At 44.5% G+C, this 23,576-nt stretch overlaps 1 protein-coding gene across 1 annotated transcript in view; it reads left to right on the top strand.

The window, feature by feature from the left end:
- Positions 1-22,989, top strand: part of SH3BGRL (SH3 domain binding glutamate rich protein like) — a 272,717-nt gene extending 249,728 nt beyond the window's left edge. The window contains exons 3-4 of the mRNA XM_078688504.1: positions 14,183-14,263; positions 20,450-22,989. Coding sequence (XP_078544630.1) covers positions 14,183-14,263; positions 20,450-20,482 — 114 coding nt within the window. The 3' untranslated portion in view covers positions 20,483-22,989. The remainder of the gene's footprint in view (positions 1-14,182; positions 14,264-20,449) is intronic.
- The last annotated feature ends 587 nt before the right edge of the window (positions 22,990-23,576 follow it).

Raw genomic sequence — 23,576 nt, 5'->3', positions numbered from 1 at the left:
ATTGTGGCTCTGCTCTACCGCAGCTGTAGGCAAACAAGAATACGGAGTGTCCCCCCCCCCTCCCCCGCTTGTCTCACACCGAAGACACAAACAGGGAGCAGGCAGTGCTTTTCTCCAAGAATTGCCAAGGGCAGAGCTGGACACACGCAGGCTAGCACACAGGGTCACTCCGCAGAGTACAAGTTCTTTCAGCCACCCAGCATGCAGCAGGTCAGTCCCAAGTGGTGGTTCCTCCTGGCACACTGCAGTCCATGCAGTGTCTTAGTTCAAGCAGTTCCAAGCAAGCTAAAAAAACATGGGGTCACAGCCCCAGTACGTCAAGCGCTACAGTCTTTGTTCTCCCCCTGGCACAGCCTCCACAGCCCCTGTCACTCACAAGCCAGTCAGTCAATACACATCCTAGCAGAGGGCAAAAGACCCATAACACACAGAAATGCCTACTTATAAAAGTACAATTAAAAGAAAGTGGGTAACCCAATATACCCTGGGAGGCTTCGGAAATATAACTATTGATAGGTAAATATGCCTACAAGGGTTTTGATTCAAAGGACTAAGTCAAAACCGATTAAATAGATCGCTTGGTTGTCGAGCCCCAACAGGTAGCTAACAGTTGAACAATCAATAATTAAATTTGCTCATTTATATCATGATGAATCTGTAGTGAAAATTCGAAACAGTATTTTGGAATATCATCTAATGACCTCAGTCATTATGTTTTGTTATATCGTTCTGTACCCTTTTTTGTTGGTTCACATTAAATAAGTTCAGATTTTGAAAAATGTACACCTGTGTTTAGAATTTTCAATTTGGGCGCAAAGCTTAGATTTTCCAGCTCGAAGCTTTTCCTTCATAAACCAATGGCTTCTCCAAGACCTCATTGAACACCTATCCGACATCATAGATAACTTTTTGGATACAGCCTTCCGCCTTGCCCCCACTTGATGACTTTGACTTCTATTTTCAGGACTAAGTCCGAAGGGAAAATCTCTGGCCAGGTTGAACCTGGTTGATGATTCTAACCCTCACTCCATTGCAGTAGGCCTCAATTGTGCCTACAATCCAGTGTTCCACCACCAGTTGGCCTGCATTGGCACCTAAAAAAAAGCTTTTTGGTCCTCTTTTTAATTTTTTTTTTATTTATTTATTTTTTTTACTTTCGTATCTCCAGTTCCCTTATTGGATTTTTTTTGTCATTTTGTTGCCATTTTGTTAATTAAATTGTTCTCTATTTTTATAATTTGAAGTGGGATTTTTTTATTGTGTTGAGTTTTTAACTTTTTAACTATTTTGTGAATTTTAAATGCTTAACACATTTTCCTCAAGTTAAGTTTGTTTGCTGTGTGCCATAGCTACCAGGGGTTGAGCTCAGGTTTCAATTACTGACACCTTTACTGCACATAACAGGAATAGTGAGAATATTACTTTTGGGGGGCTCCATCCACTGCCAACTGATAAACCACTTTCTCACAGTGGTGATATTGGTGCAATTGGTATTGGTAGTGATGGTGTGGTATTGATGGTGGTAGTATTATTAGTGGTGATGTCGCATTGATGGGGTGGTATTAGAGTGGAGGGTATTGTTTATGGTGGTTTTGTTGGTAGCGTGCGTTATTGGTAGTGGTGTGCTTTGTGTTCTTTTAATGTGACAATGCAAGTACATAGATAAATTATCTCTCCATTTGATAGTACATTAAATCTGGAACTATTGCCTCTACCAGTGGTTAGTGGTGTTGGTGATGGAGTATTGGTGGTAGTAGTGCTGGGTGCGCTATTTCCTGTGGTGATGTTAGTGATGTGGTATTGATGATTGTATTGGTATTGTTGTTGTAATAATGTGATATTGGTAGTCCCTTCTGCAGTGAAATAGATTGATTTCTGTATACAGTTGATGAGATAAATAAATTAATTTGACATAAAACGCCATTGTTGAGTGTACTTTTTAGGTGTACAATAGTTCCTCAGGCACTCCATGGGAAGTGGCATGGTACACCACAGAGCCAATACATTGAAGTGAGAAAGAAATGCTCCTCCTGGATGATCTATGTTGAGTCACAATGCCTCAAGCCAGAAGGAGAAATGGACAGATTCAAATAAGCTAATGGTTCATAGGGGAGGACCCGAAAGTCTGCGGTATGTATATTTTAAGCGATAAGTCTTGTAGATAGCGGTCAACTCTGGCCTAATGGCTCTACATAAGCATAATTCGCAAAATAGCATTGAGGGGCTACATATACCCTTAGCACATGTTAAATAGAGGGAAGTTTTTCCAGAATAATGTGTGGAGAGACCAGGACATGCTTCCATGGGCTATTGTAAAAAACAAAAAAAATGAAAAGCGGTGAAACACGCATTTATAAGAGAGTTAAGATTTAAATCTATAATATTCTGATTACTATCACATGAACTGGGCCATAATCTGCAAACAGACCTGACTGACTTTCCCCATCCAAGATTCCCACGCTCTGTATGTTGCTTGTTGTCATTAAAACTAAGCTGTCCTTAGACTTGGAACACACATGGCTCGCATCGGACGCACGCAAGTACATAAAACCATCCAATCGTCACAAAGGTGGAGTTTGCATTGTCAACGTGAAGGCTCAGAGTACGATGCCTACTTAAGATTATAGCCTTATAGCACGCTGTAGCGGGCTATACCGGCTATTAAAGGCCCGCTGCACCGTTAAAGGCCCGAGCCGTAGGTGAGGGTCTTTAACAAGGCAGCAGGACTTTAATAGCCGGTATAGCCCTGCTACGAAGGGCTATAGGCTATTAGAACATTCTGCCACTAGAGGGCAGAATGTTCTAACAAATTAAACAAAGGCTTCAGTGAGCACAAGGGTCCCTGAAGCCTTTGTTCACAGCCACAAAGAAGCATTGGAATATTGGAGCTCGGGGCTTATACCAGCCATTATAAGCCTGGAGCACTCCATTGTTTTTAATGGAGCTTCCAACGTTCCAATGTTCTAATAATAGGTAAAGCAACTTCTGTAGTATGCTGTGTGCAGCAGTAAAGTTTGTGACCGTTTAGGAAAAGCGCAGTGTCAAACCTGTGAATGAATAAATCAGATTAGTTTCTTGAATAGTGTGATGTTACCATTCATTTGGATGCACTTAAGAGCTGTGAGATGCATAAAGACGCCACCAGTACTCCCCAGAGAGTCTGTAATTTGCAACCTTGCACGCATGAATAGCAAAACGTGGGACTTCCGGGGATCCACCTTACTCTGGTGACGATAAAACCGCACAAAAGGCCTAGCCAATTTGCCTATCCGTGTTGTCCTGTCCCATGCTTAAGCAGCATTGGCAAAATCCAGCTGTTATCGTGTTCCTTCAGGGAAAATTGACCACTGTTTCATTAGCGCATTTTTCAAATTAAAGGCCAAGAAGCTTTTCTCAGGTGGCACAGTAGAGGATGTTGAGCACCTGATGAAGACTGTGGAGACCTTGTGAACCACTCAACAAACTGAATCCTAGGCCTATATCTGATGCTTTTATTTATGTATAAATGAGAGGCTACACTGTCGATACTGAGTCAACAAGATATAGGGCATTTGGTTATAGGAATGATTATAGGCAGGGTGTAAAGCGAAAAAATGTCTTTACAATACTTTGCCACATTCTTTTGTTTTCCCTATATCTTTGTAGTGCGGGGCCTCTTAGTACCTGAGCAGTGTCCAGGTGAGGTGAGGTCTATTGCCCTACCACAAAGGGTAAGCATAAAAATTAATTTTCTGACACACATTATTGGTTGGCTTGGTGACACACTATGCACATGAGACTGATGCATCGAATACAGTACTAATGATATAACATTTTCCTTCACAGAATTCACAGTAACCATTGTGAATCGGAGGGTTAATGTCCATGGTTGTTACAGGTTGTACCGTTTCTAACCAGTTTTACTACAATTTGTTTTGGTGATGGTGGTGAACTCTATATTTCACTATTAGGAGTGCAACTATTATACGAGCAGAGGCCCTGACGAATGCCAAGGGATTAAATACCCGTTAGGCAGAAACATGTTGGCCCTTATGTAGACAGATAATTGTCACTGTCTTCTCTTGCACTGTTCTATTTTTTAATTAGGAGGCGTGTCCAGTCCGCAGAATAAAGTATTTAGAAGGAGGACATTCCATCCTATTTTAAATCACTTTCTTGTTCGTTGCACTATTTCTTCTTACTTTACCATCAAAAGATCAGTCATCATGGACTGTTTGTGTATTTGGTGGACCAAATCCTGATACAACAATAAGGTGCGGAGCTGAGTGTCCCACTGATCAGGGGACCAGCCTCATTTGCACGTGGGTTTGGCCAAATGATAGGACTGATCATTGAGTCTAATTTGATGGAAACCCTTTACAATCTGTTGTGGATTAATCAGCCATTTTACGAATAATCGATGATGTACCGGTCTCCTCTATGGATGTAGTGTTAGCCTTTTTTCCTTCTTTATCCTTATTAATACGTTATGTGTGTGCGATAAAGATATTTTGAGATCTTGTTGACTCAGTATCGACAGTGTAGCCTCTCAATTTGGCTGTTAGACCCCCTGTGTTTCGTGTGTTATACATTCAGTTGGTGCTGGGGATCAAATCAGGTGTTGGTCTTTAAAATATATATCCCTTGGACCCTATTTTAAATGGTTTTGTTTAATCTCTTTATTTATGTATAACCATTGCCAGGTGAGACATAGAGGTCTGTATGTTGTGTCTTACATTCACGTCTCCTTCATTGCAAACAAATAGCACTCCTAATATAATGTTTGATGCCAGATCTAATGCAAATTAGTAGCTGCTCATACATCTGTGGCAGGGTACTGGGTGCCTTTAGGGCCTGTTGTAATTGCCTGAATATTGTCCTCATCCTGGATGCCACTGCACATGCTGCCAGGAAGTATTCTTTTGGATCAGATCCGTTTTTCAAAGAATAAACTGTATCCTTAACAGCAGTGTCCAAAATAAAGATGAGTGGGTCAAAGGGACTCTTAGTATCTTAACCAGAAACATTATAAAGTGTTAGCGTAGCTAGCCCCACAGTTGCCTATTCTGTGCACGTTCATTCTGATAGATATATTTGGGGGGGGGGCATTTTGTGTGGGTGGTCATGCTACACGTGTTATCTGCGAGGGTGGCTTGTGCTGCTAAACTGTTTCACATACTAAATTTATATTCAGTGATGGAGGGAATGTTGCATTGCTACTGAATGTGTGTAGCACTAACTCATGATACCATATTTCTGTCTGCTATATATTCAAGACTTGTGCCCTACTGCCTCCAGTTCACCCAGTAGCTCATCCAGACACCCACACACAAAACCAGTTGTACTCATGCATCTACCCGCTGACTGACCCTCCCACGTAACCAGGCGTACACAAATGTATCCATCTTTACTTATTCATCGAGCCACACTCGTCAGTCCAAACAGTCACACTCCTCCATCCATTCACACAAACATGTGTCCATCATCCCAAGCAGAAACCCATCAATACAATCATATACCCTCCAAGATAAACCCCCCTCAACACAACTACACTCATCCATTCTCTCTTGCTTCCACCGATCAACAGAGTCATTCATCCTTCAACCCACAAGCAGTGGTATTGCGTCCATTGGGGGGCGCTGGGGCATTGCCCCACTAGCCTCATGTCCCCGTTCACGCAAGCAACTAGTTCCATTCATCATAATTAATTACTCGCAGTCGAGCCGTCGCCACTGACTGGCAGTCTCCCTCTCGCGCATCACGCTGATGTATGACAATCGGCCGCTGAAGGGGGTGGGGGCAGGGCTGCGGCAGCATTGGTTGAGTGACAGCCTGACACGCAGCGCGCACTAAGCGCAGCTGCAATAGTGCGCATGCTCTATTTTGGGCTGGTCATTTTTATGACCAGCCCGAACATGCGCACTACAGCCACCTACTACTACCATCCTGTAGGTCGAGCGAGGGGGGGACCCGAGAGGCCAAGGGTTGCTTCATGCAGCAGCCCCTGGTCTCCTAATGGGCAGGCCGTCTCCCTGCTATAGCCAATCCTGGTGCTGCTAATGCAGCGTCTGCATTGGCTGAGACACTGTGCAGCCTGAGGGCAGGCATTAAAGGCATTGGGTGCCCCGCGTGGGTGGAGGCACTGCCGCACTGTGATTGGCCATTTTGTTACTAATGTTAGTGACATGACCTCGCAGGGCACTGCTGCAGTCAGTCCGTCACACGTCACCACGCTAGTGCCACACCATGACATCACAGACCTCGTCGTGCCGGTGTCCTCCTACTGCGTAGTGAGTGACAATCATTTGATTTCATTTGATTCCTCCTCTTCGCTCCAAAAAGATCCTGATCATCAACGTGATCTCTGTGTTGAAAATTAAGAGTCTATAAGTTATAAATAAGACAACATTAGTCCTATTCCGCCGCTCGGCACGCTCGGCTGGGTGTGGGTGGTCGGTGGACCCTCAGTTTCAGACAGTTGTTTAATGTTTCCTATTGCAGTGGCTAAGGGGGATGGAAAGCGCGTGCAGGTGGGGCACACAGAAGGAGGGGAGGGGAGGCCGCATTTCGGCAAATTTGGGCTAGAGGACTGACCAGAGACGAATTGTAACTTAAGGGGGGGAGCCATGCTGCCCAGGAGGCTTTAAGATAAGGATGACCTGGAGAGGCCTCCCAGAGATTCCTTGGGCATCCGGACACATCTTGTGGATCAAGGGAGTGGTCGGTAGGGTGCCTGGCACTAATGGGTGCGCTATCCATAACGCATGGGTTCGCTAGTGGAGTCCTGGGTCTATGGCATAGATGGGAGGGGGTTGTTAGGGGTGGGGTAGGACCGGGCCCCAACACTGGAAACAAAATTTGGCGTAAGAGGAGCGCCCAGATTGGAACAGGCAGTGCTGACCTGGGGAAAACATGGACTTAGGGATGGCACATTTTGGGCCGCTCTGCAGCTGTATCTCGGAGGTTTACCTCCCAGTCAAATAAACTGCAGTGTACTGGGGTGAACCTCATTATTTGCGCAAGTAATAAACACCTTGTGGCGATCCCAGGAGAGGATTGTGAGGTGTTGGTTGCACTGTACTAGAAAGCCGTTACTGCTCTCCTATAAGGCCTTAGTTTCAACATAAATCGAGGCATTAGTTTCACCTCCACAGGCTTGGCTTTCACTGTCCTTTGTTTTCACTATCGTAGAAAGCCGTTATTCAGGATAGTACGTGCTTGTTCTATTTTTTACTGTGAGGGTAGAGAGAAAGGGTTGTTTGTTGCTCTGGAGAGGTGGTGCGAGAGAATCAACGTTCAATTCCCATGTGTTGGTTGATAATGTCTGGATGGAGTAGAAGTGTGGATGTAGAGAAATGTGGCTCACTGGTTAGAGGAGGCAGACCCTGAAGCAGTGGTCAGACCCGGGACCAGGGTTCAATTCCCGACGTGGCAGGGTCTTGAGCCCAAATGTCCACGGACTTGATAATTCTCGCTTCGGTGCCTACTCAAATCACGTGTTCACACTCTGCAACTCTGGGCAATAGCTTGCTTAATCTCCACTACGGCCCCCCCCGCGGCGGGATGCCTGGCTTTCACCTTGGGGATGCCCAGTAGGGGTTATCTCACAGGGAAAAGCCAGGACGGGTTCCCAAAGCAAGCGCCTTGAGACCTTGCGGTGATAAGGCGCTTATAAGAACCTTTGACATTACATTATATGACATGTGTGGAACAGGAGGGGCACGGAGGGCGGGTGAGTGGTAGAACTGTCATGGTTGATGCTTGTGAGGGTTACAAAGTATGAGCAGAGCGCTGATGTTGGGGAGGCAGGTCACAGTGGGTTTATGTTTTTTATCTATCACTAGCAGCGGGCAATGAGCTATGACAGTGGTTCGGACCAATATGCTTATTTAAAGGGTTAAGTATGGAAATAATGTGGTTAGTTTCCTCCATTAGTTGATTGGTGTTATGTGGACAGATATAAAATGTGTTATCCGTTTATTATAGTGAGAGGTGTTGGTACTTGTTTATGCTGCTGAGAGCATGTGTGACTGTGGATCGGAATACATTAATTTATGGATTGTGCAAAATGTTTCATTGACTAGCGTGTGTCGGTTACACTGTGCTGTCCGGTTTGCAGGATAATACTTGAGCACCAAGGGAGCTTTATCAGCCTGGCTGCTACTTTTTAAAGCAGCTGAAAAAAACGTATCTTTACCAGGTGAGGTAGAGCCTGTTGTTGTAGTGGAGTTGTGCTACTCACATGGTACTCTGGTGCTGAGATGAGAAACTTGTAGATAAGCCTGTCAAGGCAGATCAGGCCCAGCCCTAATTGCTTTATTGACCTTCTTGCTTCCTCAAATTTGCTTACAAATGCACCATGTGTCCACTCTTTTTTCAAAATGTTATTGGGGGAGAACCCCCCGTAGGTTGTTCGAGCTTGCTCGCTCGCCGCAGTGCAGTACGACTAATGTTAAGCCTCACCACTTTCAAATGTCACCAGCCGCCACTGCCCACAAGCATATTGGCAGAACCACGCTATCATACTTCCTACCATGAACCCATTGACACAACCACATGTTCATTCATTCATTCATTCATTCATCCATCCATCCAACCACTAATCCACTAAAAAAGGCGCATGCATCCGTCCTTCCACCCTTGCATGCACACATTCACAAAAAGATTAACCCCTCAAGCCAGACACACACCCAGTTATCGACCTTTACAAAAAGCCACCCACCCATCAACTAACTCTTGCACTTGCATAAAGAAGCCACCCATTGATTCAGGCTCCCACCATGTAAGTAGTCACTCTCCTCTGATACAGTGGTATTAGCGCGTGGGCCCTCAGTACAAGCATGGCCTTGTATAGTGTAAGGGGGAGAACGCAGGCTCTACATTGCTGGCTCTCCATTTTTTTTATATGCAAAGGTGGGGATCAGCATCCTGAATTATTGAGTGCCAAACAGCTCCTTTGTGTTAGTGTGCATGAAAACGGAGCCCTTAATATAGAGGTGTATCTCTGGTGACCCTCCTAGGGTACTCTGTTGTTTAGTGCTCTCACTATGCCCAAAGTTTGTCTGGGAATCGGCAGAGTCATTTCCCATTATTATCCGGAAGTGCTTACGTGCACAGAACACGGCCCATACTCTGATATTCGTTGTACACGTATTGTTTTTTTATTTTAATTAAACATTAAACCTGTTTGCGTGTGCCAGCAGCTTCTTCTTTGGCTGTTTTTTTCCCCTCGAGTTTCCTCGGCGTTGACTCCTCCTCTTGGGTGTCTACAGGATTGAAAAGCTCTCTCTTCCCCTTTTCATACCTGCTGGGGCCTGTACGTCTCCACACAGCAGCCCTCTGAATATCTTTTTCATAGTGTGGCCTCATCAGTCGTTCACGCTTCTTGGGTTTACAGCAGACTTTGCCGTTGTCATCTCTAAAGCAGATGGCCTCATTAGGCATATTCTTCTTGATCCCTTCGATCTTCTGGTTCTGTGCAGAATCTTTCCACATAGTCTCTGCTCAGGCTCTAACATTAAACTAAACATAAATCAAAATCCCCAGCACACGTTATCCATGAATAACAAACATAAGCATTAGTATGCAAAAGTACACGCTATTCCAAAAACTGAGTAATGAGGTTCTTCCTTTTTTATTTCTTTTCCTCTTATTCTTGAGTTTATACAAGTACTTAGCCAGCCAACACGTGTTTCGTCGCCACACTGGGAAAGTAATCCTACGACTTGATTGTCACTTGTCCTGATCTGTTTATATTGTGGTGATAATTCCGACCCACAGGGTTAAAAAAACACGTTGTACTCGAGGCACCCACAAGGAATCAGATATATGACCGTGTTTATCTTTATAACAAAAAAAGACCGAAAGAGTCGGAATTATCACCACATTATAAACAGATCGGGACAAGTGACAATCAAGCCTCGAATATGTTGTGGGAGTACTTTCCCAGTGTGGCGACGAAACACGTGTTGGCTGGCTAAGTACTTGTATGAACTCAAGAATAAAAGGGAAAAGAAATAAAAAAGGAAGAACCTCATTTTGGAATTGTCAACTTTTGCGTACTAATGCTTATGTTTGTTACTCATGGATAACGTGTGCTGGGATTTTGATTACATGTATTGTTGGCCTAGACCACAACTTTTTGGGGAGGCTGGTGGTTCTCTTCAACCTGCAGCATTGTTGTAAAAATACAAGTTGATCTTTAGATAGTTTGTGACATCACCCTTGTGGCGCCAGCTAAACCTATCATTATACAACCGTATATATTTGTGTTTAAAATAAACATTATACTAAACATACAGCTCACCAAGGACCCCCTCACCGCCAAAACCAACCTCCGGGAAGGAATGAAAGCCGTCGCCGAATGGATGAAGAACAGCTGCCTGAAGGTGAACTCGGACAAGACGGAGGTCCTCATCTTCTGCTCCACCCCCTCAAGCCTGGGGCGACTCCTGGTGGCCGACCGCCCTGGGAACAGCACCAACACCCACCAACCACACAGGGCAACCTAAGGCTCCGCCTCGACTTAACGGTCTCCATGACCAAGCAAGTCAACGCCGTCTCATCCTCCTGCTTCAACACCCTCTGCATGCTGCGCAAGATCTACAAATGGATCCCCACCGACACAAGAAGATCGGTCACACAAGCCCTTGTCAGCAACAGGCTGGACTACGGAAACGCCCTCTATGCGGGAACCCCGGCCAAACTGCTGAAACAACTACAACGCATACAGAACGCCTCTACCCGCCTGATTCTTCACACAGCCACATCACACCCCACCTAAGAGACCTGCACTGGCTGCCCGTCAACAAGAGGATCACCTTCAAGCTCCTCACCCAGGCACACAAGGCACTCCACGACACTGGACCAGTATACCTCAACAGACGACTCACCTTTTACACCCAAACCGCCAGCTCCGCTCCACCGACAGCGCCCTAGCTACCGTCTCCCGCATCCGAAGAGCGACCTCCGGCCGCAGATCATTCTCCTACCTCGCCGCCAAGACCTGGAACACGCTACCCATCCTCCTACGGCAGACCCAAGACCCACTAACCTTCAGGAGGCTACTCAAGATCTGGTTATTCGAGCAGTAGCAGCACCACCCTCCCCCTGTTGCCTTGAGACCCTCAAGGGTGAGTAGTGCGCTCTACAAATTGCCTTGATTGATGATTGATTGAATGATTGATTGATTGAAGTGTAAAGAAAAGAAAAGGTCATCCCATTGTCGAAAACTTAGAAAATATGTTTCATAAATTAACTTTCAGTGCAAAAACCTTTATAACACATATGCATTGTCCCTGTGTTTACAAAAGTAAGCATTCGGTTTATTTCTTGTTGCTATGTGTCCTGAAATGCCAGTGAGGCCTGGTGATGCTGAAATCCAGGTATTGGGGGCTAGCTGGTGCTCAGTTCAGGATCAAGTGAGTGTCAGTTGAAGCATGGAAATGTATTTTGAGAAATTACTAATTTCCTTACTTCGGAAGTGTGCGGTGCACTTAAGGCATAGTCCGTGTATGTGGGTAATGGAGCTGCTTTGCAGAAGTGGATGTGAGAAACACTGGTGTCATTGTTTACAACACTGATTCCTGATTGTTCTTATGTTTTAGTGTGTGCATTTGTGTCTGTGTGTAAATGCTGTGGTTGGTGGCGGATGCTGCCTGAAAGCTTGTGTGGCAGTCTTTTGCGGGTAGACTATGAGTGAGGTTGCAAGGTATCCGGTGTTCCTTCATGCCCTGGAGTCTTCCTCTACAACATGCAGTGATAGATTGTGCTTATAACACCCCTATAATTTATTTCATACTTATCATGAATGGGACCCGATGCTCAATAATGTTTTGCCTGACTCAGCTGTGCCAACCTCTTTCTTCAGTGTAGCACTAAGGGTGGGTGATCACAGGATAACGATGAGGCACCATAATCTCAGTTTAGTGGCGCTGATGGAAGGTTTAACCATTGCTTAATTTAGGCCGGTGGTTACCGGTGCTTTATTATAAACACTAGCACTTATGACAGCCTACCACATGGTGGCGCTGTTTGTCTAATTTTGTCATGATCACATCAAGAGTTGTTTAACAATTTAATTGACATTAAAATTACCAATACCTGACGGTGTTGAGTGAAGGCATACATGGCATTTTTGAAAATACAGAATCACTACTTTGGAACTGCCGCATTCTTTTTTGTAGTCAAAAGTTTGAATAGTGCCTTTGTGACCTGATTGTAAATTTCTTATTCAGTGTCTTATGACTGTCTCTTGCATTCTAACTAACCTAATCTATTGAGTGCTTAGGAGGCAGGGTGGAAGCACTGTGTACATTATGGTATGGAAACAGTTTGTCTCTGTGTTAGGCGCATCAGGAACCCAATCCTACTCTGAAGCACGACTATTATGAATAGATATGGCTCAAGTTGATGTAGTGTGGTGTCTATATACTACAAGAATTAGGCCAGTCCTGTTATTTCGTTTCTCAGTGCCATAAATGGGTTTCATCTCAGAGTGTGAGGTGGCCACTGTGTAGCTTATTGTCTTTGCTCAAAGAGTTTGAGGCCTATTCACTGTGGGATTTGAAGTACATACTTGTGTATTCATTACTGTTTCATGCACTCTTGCATGGCTGTATGAATTGGCCGAAAAACATCTACAATTAAAATATTCAGGCAATATTGATATACATTTAGTTCAAACATGAAGGCTTGGTTGCTTTTTAATAACGGGGAGCAGGACATTTCAGAGCTGATTCACAAAGGTATCTCTGGTGCGCAAGAGAGTACTCCTAAGTACCAATGTCCAGTTTCTATGCTTACAAATGCTTTCGTGAATTGCCCGCTGCGTGTGTAGCGCAGCGAGAAGCGTGAGAGCAAACGCTGTGTACTCCTCTTGTTAAATGCGGTTGAAGTGCGGATTCATCCGCAGACCTGGATAACACATGAGCGTTGTTGAACCACAAAAGACCGGGGCAGAGCTCTTCCAAGGCTGCAGTTGTTAACTAACAGTTGGCTGAAAACTGCTCTTTCTCTGACACACAAACCTTGATTAATTTGAGCTGTAAGTTGCCGGTGGGGCCCGCCCACCAGCACTCATTTTGGGGACTGGAACTTATTTTCACACATCCGACATTTAAAGAGAGCAAGAGAATGAAATCAGACCTAGGGGAAAAAAGGGGAAAGAGAAAGATGGAAACCTCGACCCAAAGAGAGAAGGCCCGTATGAGATCAAGCGGGAGGGAGTGTCTGGTGGTGCACTAGAGAGCCATTAGGTGGTTTGAAGATTGCACAGCCTTGGTAAGCGGCGCGCTGACATTTAATAGGCCAGCCGCAGGCTTTGAAGCAAAGCCTTGGGCAGGGGCGTCTCTAGGCTCATGGTGGCCCTGGGCAGGGAGCGTAGGTAGGGGGCCCCGGAAGAGGGGGTCCGGGTGGGGAGGAGCGCGGAGGCCAGTAAAGAGGGGGGGTCAGGGTGTTTGGAAGTGGAACAGAGCCGGAGGCCGCCAAATCCCTGCCAGGGGCCGCTACGCAAATATGTAACCCGATGCTCAATAATGTTTTGTCTGACTCAGCTGTGCCAACCTCTTTCTTCAGTGTAGCACTAAGGGTGGGTGAATCAAGCTTCCTAGGACCGGTTTCTGGCATTCCAGCCGTCTTCAGCCAGGCTTGCTTGAATCCAGTGGCAAAGCGAGCAAGGGACTCTACCCTAAACCCTAAAACACTCAGAGGATTATTATATTAAGGATATATATTGGCATGGTGGCCCCTGGGGTTTGGTGTCCCTGTGCAGGTGCACAGCTTGCACATGCCTAAGGCCACCCCTGCCTTGGGCACCGGCACTAATTACTTTTCAAATTAAGCACTACGCACAAAACACAGGACCTGATGAAACCTCTCCTCCCCGTTGAAATTACCTTCACGTCTAACCCATTATTAACTGTCTAGTTACTGGCCATCATCTTCTCTGTGGATGGGGTACCTAAACTTGGAGCCGCCCAGGTACTGTAGAACTGCTTCACAGCGGACGGTAGCCTAAGTATTGAAATCAACCGCTACTATTCCGGCGGAGCAAGAGAAAAACATGACTGCCCTTCACAGGGCCAGAGTCGGGCTGTATTTCATTTAATACAAGAAGCAATGGCAATTTGTTTAACGTAGTATCAGCCGGGATTAATTCTAACTATGGCTTTCTCTCTTCCCTCTCTTTTTCACATCCACTCAGGATTATAACGCGTTCTTCGAAGCCCGAGAAAACAATGAAGTCTACGCGTTTTTAGGATTGACCGCCCCGCCTGGCTCAAAGGTAAGGCCTTGCTTAAAAAACATTACAACAGGGATGTTTGTTTTCACGCTAGTGTATTCATATCACTGTTTGCTTGAAGATTTGCATAGGAGGCAGGTGAGGAAAAGATGAGAACGGATTTAACACCCCAACAGAGAGGCAACAAGGATTTTTTTTTGCACTCTCCAAAACCAATTTTTATGCAGAGACTGTTTGTGGTGTCACCCCTCCCCCCCCCCCCCACTGCCCCACCCCCTACCATTTATGTGTAATGGTTGGTTCCTATTCGTAGAATGCTGTGGTGTGGATTGTACTAGATACTCCATGGGGGACGGTTATTGAGTCCTGTAGATGGGTGGTGAAATAAGAGATCTCCAATTTACCTGTGCGTCCTTCGTGACTTCAATTGAGAAATACCTTCCTCCATCACACTTTGACTAGATCCATCTTGGATACAGACAGTACCCAGTTCCAACGAATGATTTGGAGGTGAGATTTTTATTGCAGCAGGCGCATCTGGTCCGCTTGAGGTGGAATTTCAGACTTAATGATGTGATGTGAATAGAGGAGTAAATAATTAGTCCACTACTGTAGAAAGTGTAGTAGAGTTGGGTTTCTACACTACACATATTTTATAAAGGCTTAATCTATTACACCGTGGCACATACTTTGTATGGTAGACACAAGGAGACTGCGTCATTTCCCCAAGGTGGCATATTTTAGTTTGGCGAAGTGTTAAAGCCTGGATTAAAAGCAAGAACTTCAGTATCCAAGGACCACTTCCTCATTTCCATAAATGCAGACAACGGGTGGTACACCGCTCTGATTTTCAAAGACTTAACCATGCAACCAAAATGGGAGATAGCTACTAACATCACAACTGATCAAACTCCAAAAATTCTGAAGCATTCTTCAAAGGAAATCAATAGAAGTCGTCTGGCGGAACTCCCCTTTAAAAACTAACGTCATCACATGCACGTACGACCCTTTCAAAGAGTAGGCATGATTAGAGACTGGTCCAAATGCTGTCATTTATATGGGTTTGAAAGAGGTTTTAGTAGATGTCCTTTTGGGAGAAGAGAGAAATGCTGTTTTTCTCCCCCTTGGTGGTTCGCAGTCCACGCCGCTCTTTGTATCCTGCTACAGAGGTACCTTTACTGATACCTGAATCGTGCATGGTATCTCATACAATCTCCAGCCTGGCAACATCATGGTTTCTGCCTGACACACTAGATGTGTTAACTGGGCAGAAGTTCAAGCTATTATCAAAAAATAAGCTTTATGTTGATTAGGTAGTAATTGCCCAACATTACTAGGCAAAACCATGGGTTGTCGTAACGGGCTCTCAGTGTCACGGGATGTAAACGCTACGCAACCTTAACTGCCACCCTCCCTATCCACTGCTCAGGACCTCACATATGATGTCACAGCTACCTTGAGAACATGAACGTGGTACAAAAGGGGGTGGTGATGGACGGAGCATCTGAACCAATCAAACACTCACACCCACTCAAGAGATCTGGGTTTAATCCATCACCGTTCTTTAGCCCACTCTGCCACCCCAGTTCAGACATGGCCATATGCAAATCAGTCTGACCCTGTGCCTCATGGGAACGGTCCAGCCCGAACTGCCAAGCCATGCCTTCCCTGGACCGGAAACAAGCTTCCTAGGACTGGTTTCTGGCATTACAGCCGTCTTCAGCCAGGCTTGCTTGAATCCAGTGGCACAGTGAGCAAGGGACTCACGTCTGAGCATACCCTGCCAACTTATGGCGAACAAAGCGGTACAAAAGAGGGTGGTGATGGACGGAGCACCTGAACCAATCAAACACTCACACCCAGTCAAGAGATCTGAGTTTAATCCATCACCGTTCTTTAGCCCACTCTGCCACCCCAGTTCACACATGGCCATACGCAAATCAGTCTGACCCTGTGCCTCATAGGAACAGTCCTGCCCGAACTGCCAAGCCATGTCTTCCCTGGACCGGAATCAAGCTTCCTAGGACTGGTTTCTGGCATTCCAGCCGTCTTCAGCCAGGCTTGCTTGAATCCAGTGGCAAAGTGAGCAATGGACTCAAGTTCAAGTTCCAAAGCTTTATTCGATTAAAAAAAAGAGATCAATCATAAAAGCAAACAGTACATGTACATCATATTAATACACTTTAATATGATTACCCCATAAAAACAGGTTTGGTGCAGCTCGATAATACAATAAAAACAGAATGATTAAAAGACTATTCTTTTCCTTGCGGCCACAGATTTCAAAATAAACGTGGCTGTATGAAAACAAATGTTAGAGTCATCTAGAGAGAAGAGCATCCTCATTGCCGAATTTACTGTTGTAGTTGCCCGTTTTATGAATAGTGGTTTTAAATAGGCAACGCGAAGATGTTTATAGAGGTCACACAGAAATAAAAAATGCACAGTACTCTGTTTGGTGACCCCGTCGCATGGGCATGGAATAAAGGGATAGTTTTTCATAGCTGGGAACGCAACCAAATGGTGGACAATTTCGAGTCTTAGTCTAATAAGGACAAAACGATGAGATGGTCTGGTGACAACCTTTAAGTATTTAGAGAAACCAGATGAATCCCTATTGGAGTGATAATACTGAGGGATGGTTAACTGCATGGTAGAGTCTCTACGCACTTGAGCTTTCTTATGTAAATAAGAAGACTTTAGCTCTTTCTTTGAAATATCAGAGAAGCTCTCCTGACCAGCCAGGAGATTAAGATTAAATACATCCCTAGCAGTTGTCACAACATAATTAATCCATGGGATCAGTGAGTTTTTGTCTAGGCGGAGACAATCAGTGATAATGCTCCTCGTAAAACTAGTTTCTTTCTTATGCCAGATTGCTCTCCACACTAACAATGGTCTTGGACAGATTAAATCTGATAAAAACTCCAGACCCAGTTCCTGATGTATTATCAGAGTGGAGGCAGACGTAGGCAGGCATAACAATCTTTTTAAAAACTATTTTCTTCTATTTGCAAATCCCCATGGCGACAATGCTCCCAGACGCCGGATCCGTAGAGCGCGATTGCGACACATCTACAGCGGTATATATGAAGCATGTCATATATACGGCGGTCACCAAGCTTATTTGCAAATTTGAAAACTCTGTGGGCGCTTTTGGACATCTTGGCTTGTACGTTAGATATCTCCTGTGACCACATACCATTACTACTAAAAGTAATGCCCAAATAACAAAACTTATTTACAATTTCTATTTTTTGTCCCTCTATATGGAAAGATTTCAACTTCCTCATTTTCTTTCCACATGGCATAATAAACGTTTCAGTATTATTAATTTTTAATTTTTTATCCTTGATAAAACCCGCAAACTTGTCCATCAGTTTCTGTAAACCACGGGGAGTTCTGGATAGGAGCACTGAATCGTCAGCGTAAAGCAGGATGGGAACAGCCTGACCATCAACTAACGGTGCATCAGTGTTAACCTGCTTAAGCTCGGAATCTATAGCATTAATAAAGAGGGAGAAGAGGAGGGGCGCAAGGACACAGCCTTGTCTAATGCCTAACATCACACTGATACAGTCGGTACATTTCCCCCCTGGACCATATCTGATGCGAGCAGAAAGTTTAGAGTATAATCTGGCCAGGAAGTAAATGATCTCTGCTGGGGCACCTTTTTCTAATAGGGTTGCCCATAGCAGCGCGTGATCGACAAGGTCGAACGCGCTGCTCAGGTCAGCAAAACAGAGAAAAAGCGAGCCCTGCTTGGCACGGGTATACTTCCCTATTAAGAGGTCTAAGTTTATGCATTGTTCTACGGTACCAAGACCCTTTCGGAATCCGAATTGGGACCGCGCAAGAATACCACAGCCCTCGGCCCACTCTTCTAACCTGGCCAACAGCACACGGCTCATGGTTTTAAGTGATGAATCTAAAAGGGAGATAGGGCGGTAGTTTTTGGCATCCGACCTATCCCCCTTTTTGTATATCGGAATGATTACTGATTCACCCCAACTAGGCGGAGTGCTTTCCATGGCTGCCGCATTAAAGACCCTAGTCAAGACGGGGCCCCACAATGATGTATCTGCCTTATACAGGTCTATGGGGACCCTATCGGGACCAGGGGCTTTAGCTCCCTTGCGAGTTCTAATGGCGAGATCTACCTCCGGTGCTGTAATACTTAGAGGGACAATTGGCCATGGATCCGCCTCCGCCAAGCGTGAATCCACCACTCTCTGCGGGTCGAAAATACTGGTAAAGTGAGTAACCCAGCAAGCCTCACTAACTTGGGCAGTGAGGACTGGAGTGTCATCGCTCTTGAGAAAGGGACTCAACGTCTGAGCATACCCTGCTAACTTATGGCGAACAAAGCGGTACAAAAGAGGGTGGTGATGGACGGAGCATCTGAACCAATCAAACACTCACACCCAGTCAACAGATCTGGGTTTAATCCATCACCGTTCTTTAGCCCACTCTGCCACCCCAGTTCAGACATGGCCATATGCAAATCAGTCTGACTGTGTGCCTCATGGGAACAGTCCAGCCCGAACTGCCAAGCCATGCCTTCCCTGGACCGGAATCATGCTTCCTAGGACCGGTCTCTGGCATTCCAGCCGTCTTCAGCCAGGCTTGCTTGAATCCAGTGGCAAAGTGAGCAAGGGACTCTACCTTAAACCCTAAAACACTACCTCCTACACTACACATACACTACCCTACACTACACATACACTACAACTCTACCCTAAACCCTAAAACACTACACCCTACACTACACATACACTACTACACTACCCTAACTACACTACCCCACTTACCTCTCTCTGCACCTATTCCCTCTCTTCACCTTCAACCATGGATCCACTCTTCTCCTGCGAAGTAACTTCATATGCTAAGTAACGGCATATGCGAAGTAAAGGCATGCGAAGTAAAAGCATGCGAAGTAAAAGACAATGCTAAATAAAAGATGCTAAGTAAAAGAAGTGCGAAGTAAAAGATGCGAAGTAATGGTTGTTTACCGTGGTATGGACAGGGTTGTAGGAGGTGCAAAAGCAGAAGAGGTACATAAGTGGCATGAGAGGAAAGGCGAGAGCAGGGAGGTAAAGGGGCCTGAGTTGGAAAGCACATGGGGCAGTTGGGTACAAGAGGAAATGGTAAGCAAGCACAGAAGAGCATAGGCCCGTACCCATTATGGTTGGCACTGGGAGGCTTGCAAAGCACTGTGGAGCCAAGGGAGACTAGTATTGGCTCAGTTTTATTGAAGGAATAGGAGCCTTGAGTAGAAAGGCCTGGTATGGCAAGCAGAGCTAGAGCTCGCATACCCAGCCATCCCAAACTACACTGTCTGAACTAGATTACGTGTATGTGATGTTACCACAAGGGAGAACAGACATCAGCTGCTGCCATGTGTAGACATTTGTCGACAGTTGGCAGGATACATGCAAGCCACACTTCCCTGTATTCTTCTGGGTCTCTAGTTTTCAGAAATGGCTCTGGTTGGTAGGTTTCCGCAGTGCCGACTGATCCCCAGATCTGCAGCCTTCTCACATAAAAACTAGCAATCAATTCTGCTCATCTGAATAGCACTAGGCAGGGCTGCATATTTTCTCTTTCTACCCCATGCGATATGCGTGGCCACATGAGCATGGCACAGTTTTCATATTGAAAAGTGTGGGAAACGTATATTTTTAAGAATGGAAAATGGCTTCATAAAAAGTTTTGTGTTGAGGTTATGTGAGAAGCTATATGCAGGAGATGCTGGTTCTTTTCGCCCTTTTTTTATCTCACACTTTTTCATGCTGAGGTAGTTTCCTTATGTTTAAATAATTTATGGTGAATATTGTTTATATATACTGCTGTCCAAAATCACACGCTCAGCCTCCACTTCCTGTTTTTGAATATGCACTTGTCATTTAATAGAGGAAGCTAAACTTCTAACCGAGTTCTGCTTCTTTGCATTGCAAAACCACCTCCCGTCGCGCATTTCCTGCTTGGAGAAGGTCAATGTTTCCATTGCTCAACAATATTCTACTGTAGTGTGAATTAGAACGAACCAAACTGTGCATCTTGGCTATGGGGGTTTTGCTTGTGACGTAAATGTATTTAGAAATTGAATACTATTGTGTGTGAACCGGAACATGCACTCCCGGGGAATTAGAATTGACCAATGAGAGGAATAATCGGGACGCATCTGTTTTTTCCATATGTCTCACAGTTTCTCCTTATTTTTTCCAGGAAGCCATAGCGCTGGAGAAGCTGAAAGCATAATCTTCCAAGTCCCCTGGCTATAATACAAAAGGAATCTCTGCAGCTTTTACAAATTAGCACATGTCTCTGCTTCAAGACTCTATTTTGAAATGTTATAACACACTCCCTCCACAATCGACCATAGCCAATCGTAGAAGAATCAGACACAAATTCTGACCCATGAAGCTGCATCGCGAATGGAGAAGAGGCAACCATGAGGAAGTATCAATCCAACGATGAAGAGGATGAGTTTATGTGAAGTCTCCTCATTTGTGCCTACAACGGCAGGGAGAAACAATTTATTTTACTTAAGGAAAAAAATATATCGAAAGAATCAGTCTGTAAATTAAAATGACCTGAGAGAGAACCGTGTAAGTCTTAGCTAGTACAGGGCAGTGCCAAAGCATGCATGTTACAGACCAGTGTCTTCTGTAGAAACTGGTGAAGCAGCAACAAAGCGATAGCTTCTGTGATAACTTCTGGTAAATGCTACTTTTGTAGGCTATCTGGGATGGGATGTACAACCAGTATTTAATGCCTGCTAAGTTTTCATTGTGATATCTAAGTGAAGACATTTTGCCACAAAGTACTATCAAGTAAGCGTTCTACAAGAGCATTGAAACTAGGAAGCAAGCATGCGCTTACTGAGTTTATCATCCTGCTGACCAACATCTGCATACAGCCTGTGTCAGTCCGCTAGAGCCTGGACGGGCTTCTTGCAGCAACCACTTGCTTTCTTGAATTACAGCGAAAGGACTTCATTTTGCGTCATTTCTTTGCTGATGCATGCTGCTGAATATCTTTGCCTGCTCATGTAGGTCTGGCGAGTAGCTGGATAAGCGCGTTTCAATTTTTAATTGCATCTAGGCCAAAGAATTTAAAATCTTTTAAAGGAAAATATTGTTTGATATTTCTGATGTTAGACAAGTAGATCTGTACAGTACTTTTATAATGTGTTTCAGTGCTGCCAGGTTCAGAGGAAATTCAAGTGCATTAAAATTAGGCACAATTGTGCCTTCTCAAGTGCCATGTGGCCTCAACCCCAGGTTTCCTTGAGGGGCACTATACATCTGCACTACCCAAATATACCAAAACAACCCTGCCTTGCTAGGCATATTCTAAGATATTAATGTGTATTAAGTTTCATTACTCCATCATTCCAAGTGCCACAACTACATTCCCAACTTACAGTGGTTAATGAGTGCTTGTAGACTTTCTTACCAACATTCCATTGCTATTCATTCCCAGTTCGTCAGCGGCAGTGGATTCCTAGTAGAGAAATCCAGATTAGGCCAAGCGCATATTGTTACACCCCTTCAATATGCAAACGTTTGGAATGTAATAATAATCAAAAAACATCTGTTGACGATAAGACAACTCACTAATTATAAGTCCTTCACAGCACCTTTATCCTTTGCTTTTCTTTGGGATGGCCCTTGTTTTTAAAATACAACAGTCGTCCGTATGTAGAGTTGTCCATTGTGTCAACAGGCCCCCCCTCCCCGCTCACTAGAGCAGCTACTCCCTTGTTCTACCTCCATGGCAGGGGCCACTACAGTGAAAAAAAAGGGGACGGCATGACTGCCTTCACATTTTTTTTATCTGAAATCCAACCACAAAAGTGGTATTCTGTCTTCGGAAAAAGCAAAAATCAATGTCCACATGATGGGATCTTTCTCCACGCATGTCCACTTGACTGGAACACCATGGTTTAAATGGTGAATTTGTACATGAAAAAAATCCAATGGAAATGGGCCTGGAGGGATTGACCTAACAAGGGCAACCCATCCTCTGAGAGTTATCTGTGTCCCCATCGGGGCCACTCAACTGATTTTCTAACAGCTAAGTTAGAGGAGGCTTTTTCAACTGAAGAACCGCCCTCTGCCTCACCCTGGGTGCGAGAGAAGGGCAGATGGGGGGTGATGGTGATCTCATACCGCCCACCTCTAAATGAGGTAAACGTCATGAAAATGACTTGGCCTTAAATATCAGTAATTTATATAACTCTCAACGCATTTCTGTTGATTTTAGTTCATGAAGATTATAGTTGAGCAACTGTCATTGGATTGGTTTATCTGCTTTTCAGGAGGTAGTGAGGTCTATGTGCTGCTATGACCAAGTTTTTATTTACTATTCGTCTGTCAAAATTTAATAGGAAATAATGTATGAAAAGCAAACTTTTTGTGTTCCAGGGTTAGTTTTTAAAATACGTGATTCTGTATTTGTTTAATTATCCATGCAACGCCTAGTATGTCTAAGTACAGGACATGTGAAGAACATTATCTTCGGTTATTAAAATGATATAGGTAATATTTTCGAACTGTATTTTTCTAATGCTTACAACACTGATTGATTATTGCCAACTTAGAAGTGGCTGTTCATTAAGGTTTTTGGGTGATTGGACTCCCTTTCACCTCAGCCTCTCCTACTTCGCAAATAAAACTGTATTATCGTTACCTGCAAAGTATATTTTGCTTGCATATTTAACAATGAATTTATCATTCCAATAAACCTATGGTTGAAAATTCCGAGAGAAAGCATACGCCTCATTTTTCTGTTTGCACGATTTTATTTCCATTATTGTTTACTCACAAGATGTAGTGGAATGTCTTCCAAATTGTAACCAGTGGGAAATGAAAATATCTAACGTTCACCTGTACCTTTACTGGCAGTTTTTGTCAATTACATTGAAAGTAAGTGCTCAGGGCTGATCAACTGCCCCTTGGATTGAGTAGAAGTTCTTACTGACTGAATTGTTCCATCTTAACAGACCCCACCGTTTGCACACCTTCTGGTCGTCGGATTGCCAGTGTTATGATTGCTGGTCCAATTGTTTGCTCACTTATTTGGTGTAAATATAAGTAGAAAGGAATATGACTGGTGGTAAAAGCTTGCATAGGTTCTGCTGGTATCGCTACATTTGATTGCTTTTCAGTCTGTTATTTCATTCAACTTCTAGTTAGTTGGCCAACATTGTAGTTAATCTTTCAAAACGAAGACTGAAATGCTGCTACATCTCAACGCGTTTCACCAACCTTAAGATGGTGCTCACTTCCCTGCGCTCTTCTGTCCCTAATACCATCACAGACACAGTGCGTAATTTGTAAAGGTGGTT

This window comes from Lissotriton helveticus, chromosome 4_1 (assembly GCF_964261635.1).
Source record: "Lissotriton helveticus chromosome 4_1, aLisHel1.1, whole genome shotgun sequence".
NCBI lineage: Eukaryota > Metazoa > Chordata > Amphibia > Caudata > Salamandridae > Lissotriton > Lissotriton helveticus.
The sequence above is the reverse complement of the archived record's forward strand: the minus strand, read 5'-3'. Positions and strand labels throughout refer to the sequence as shown.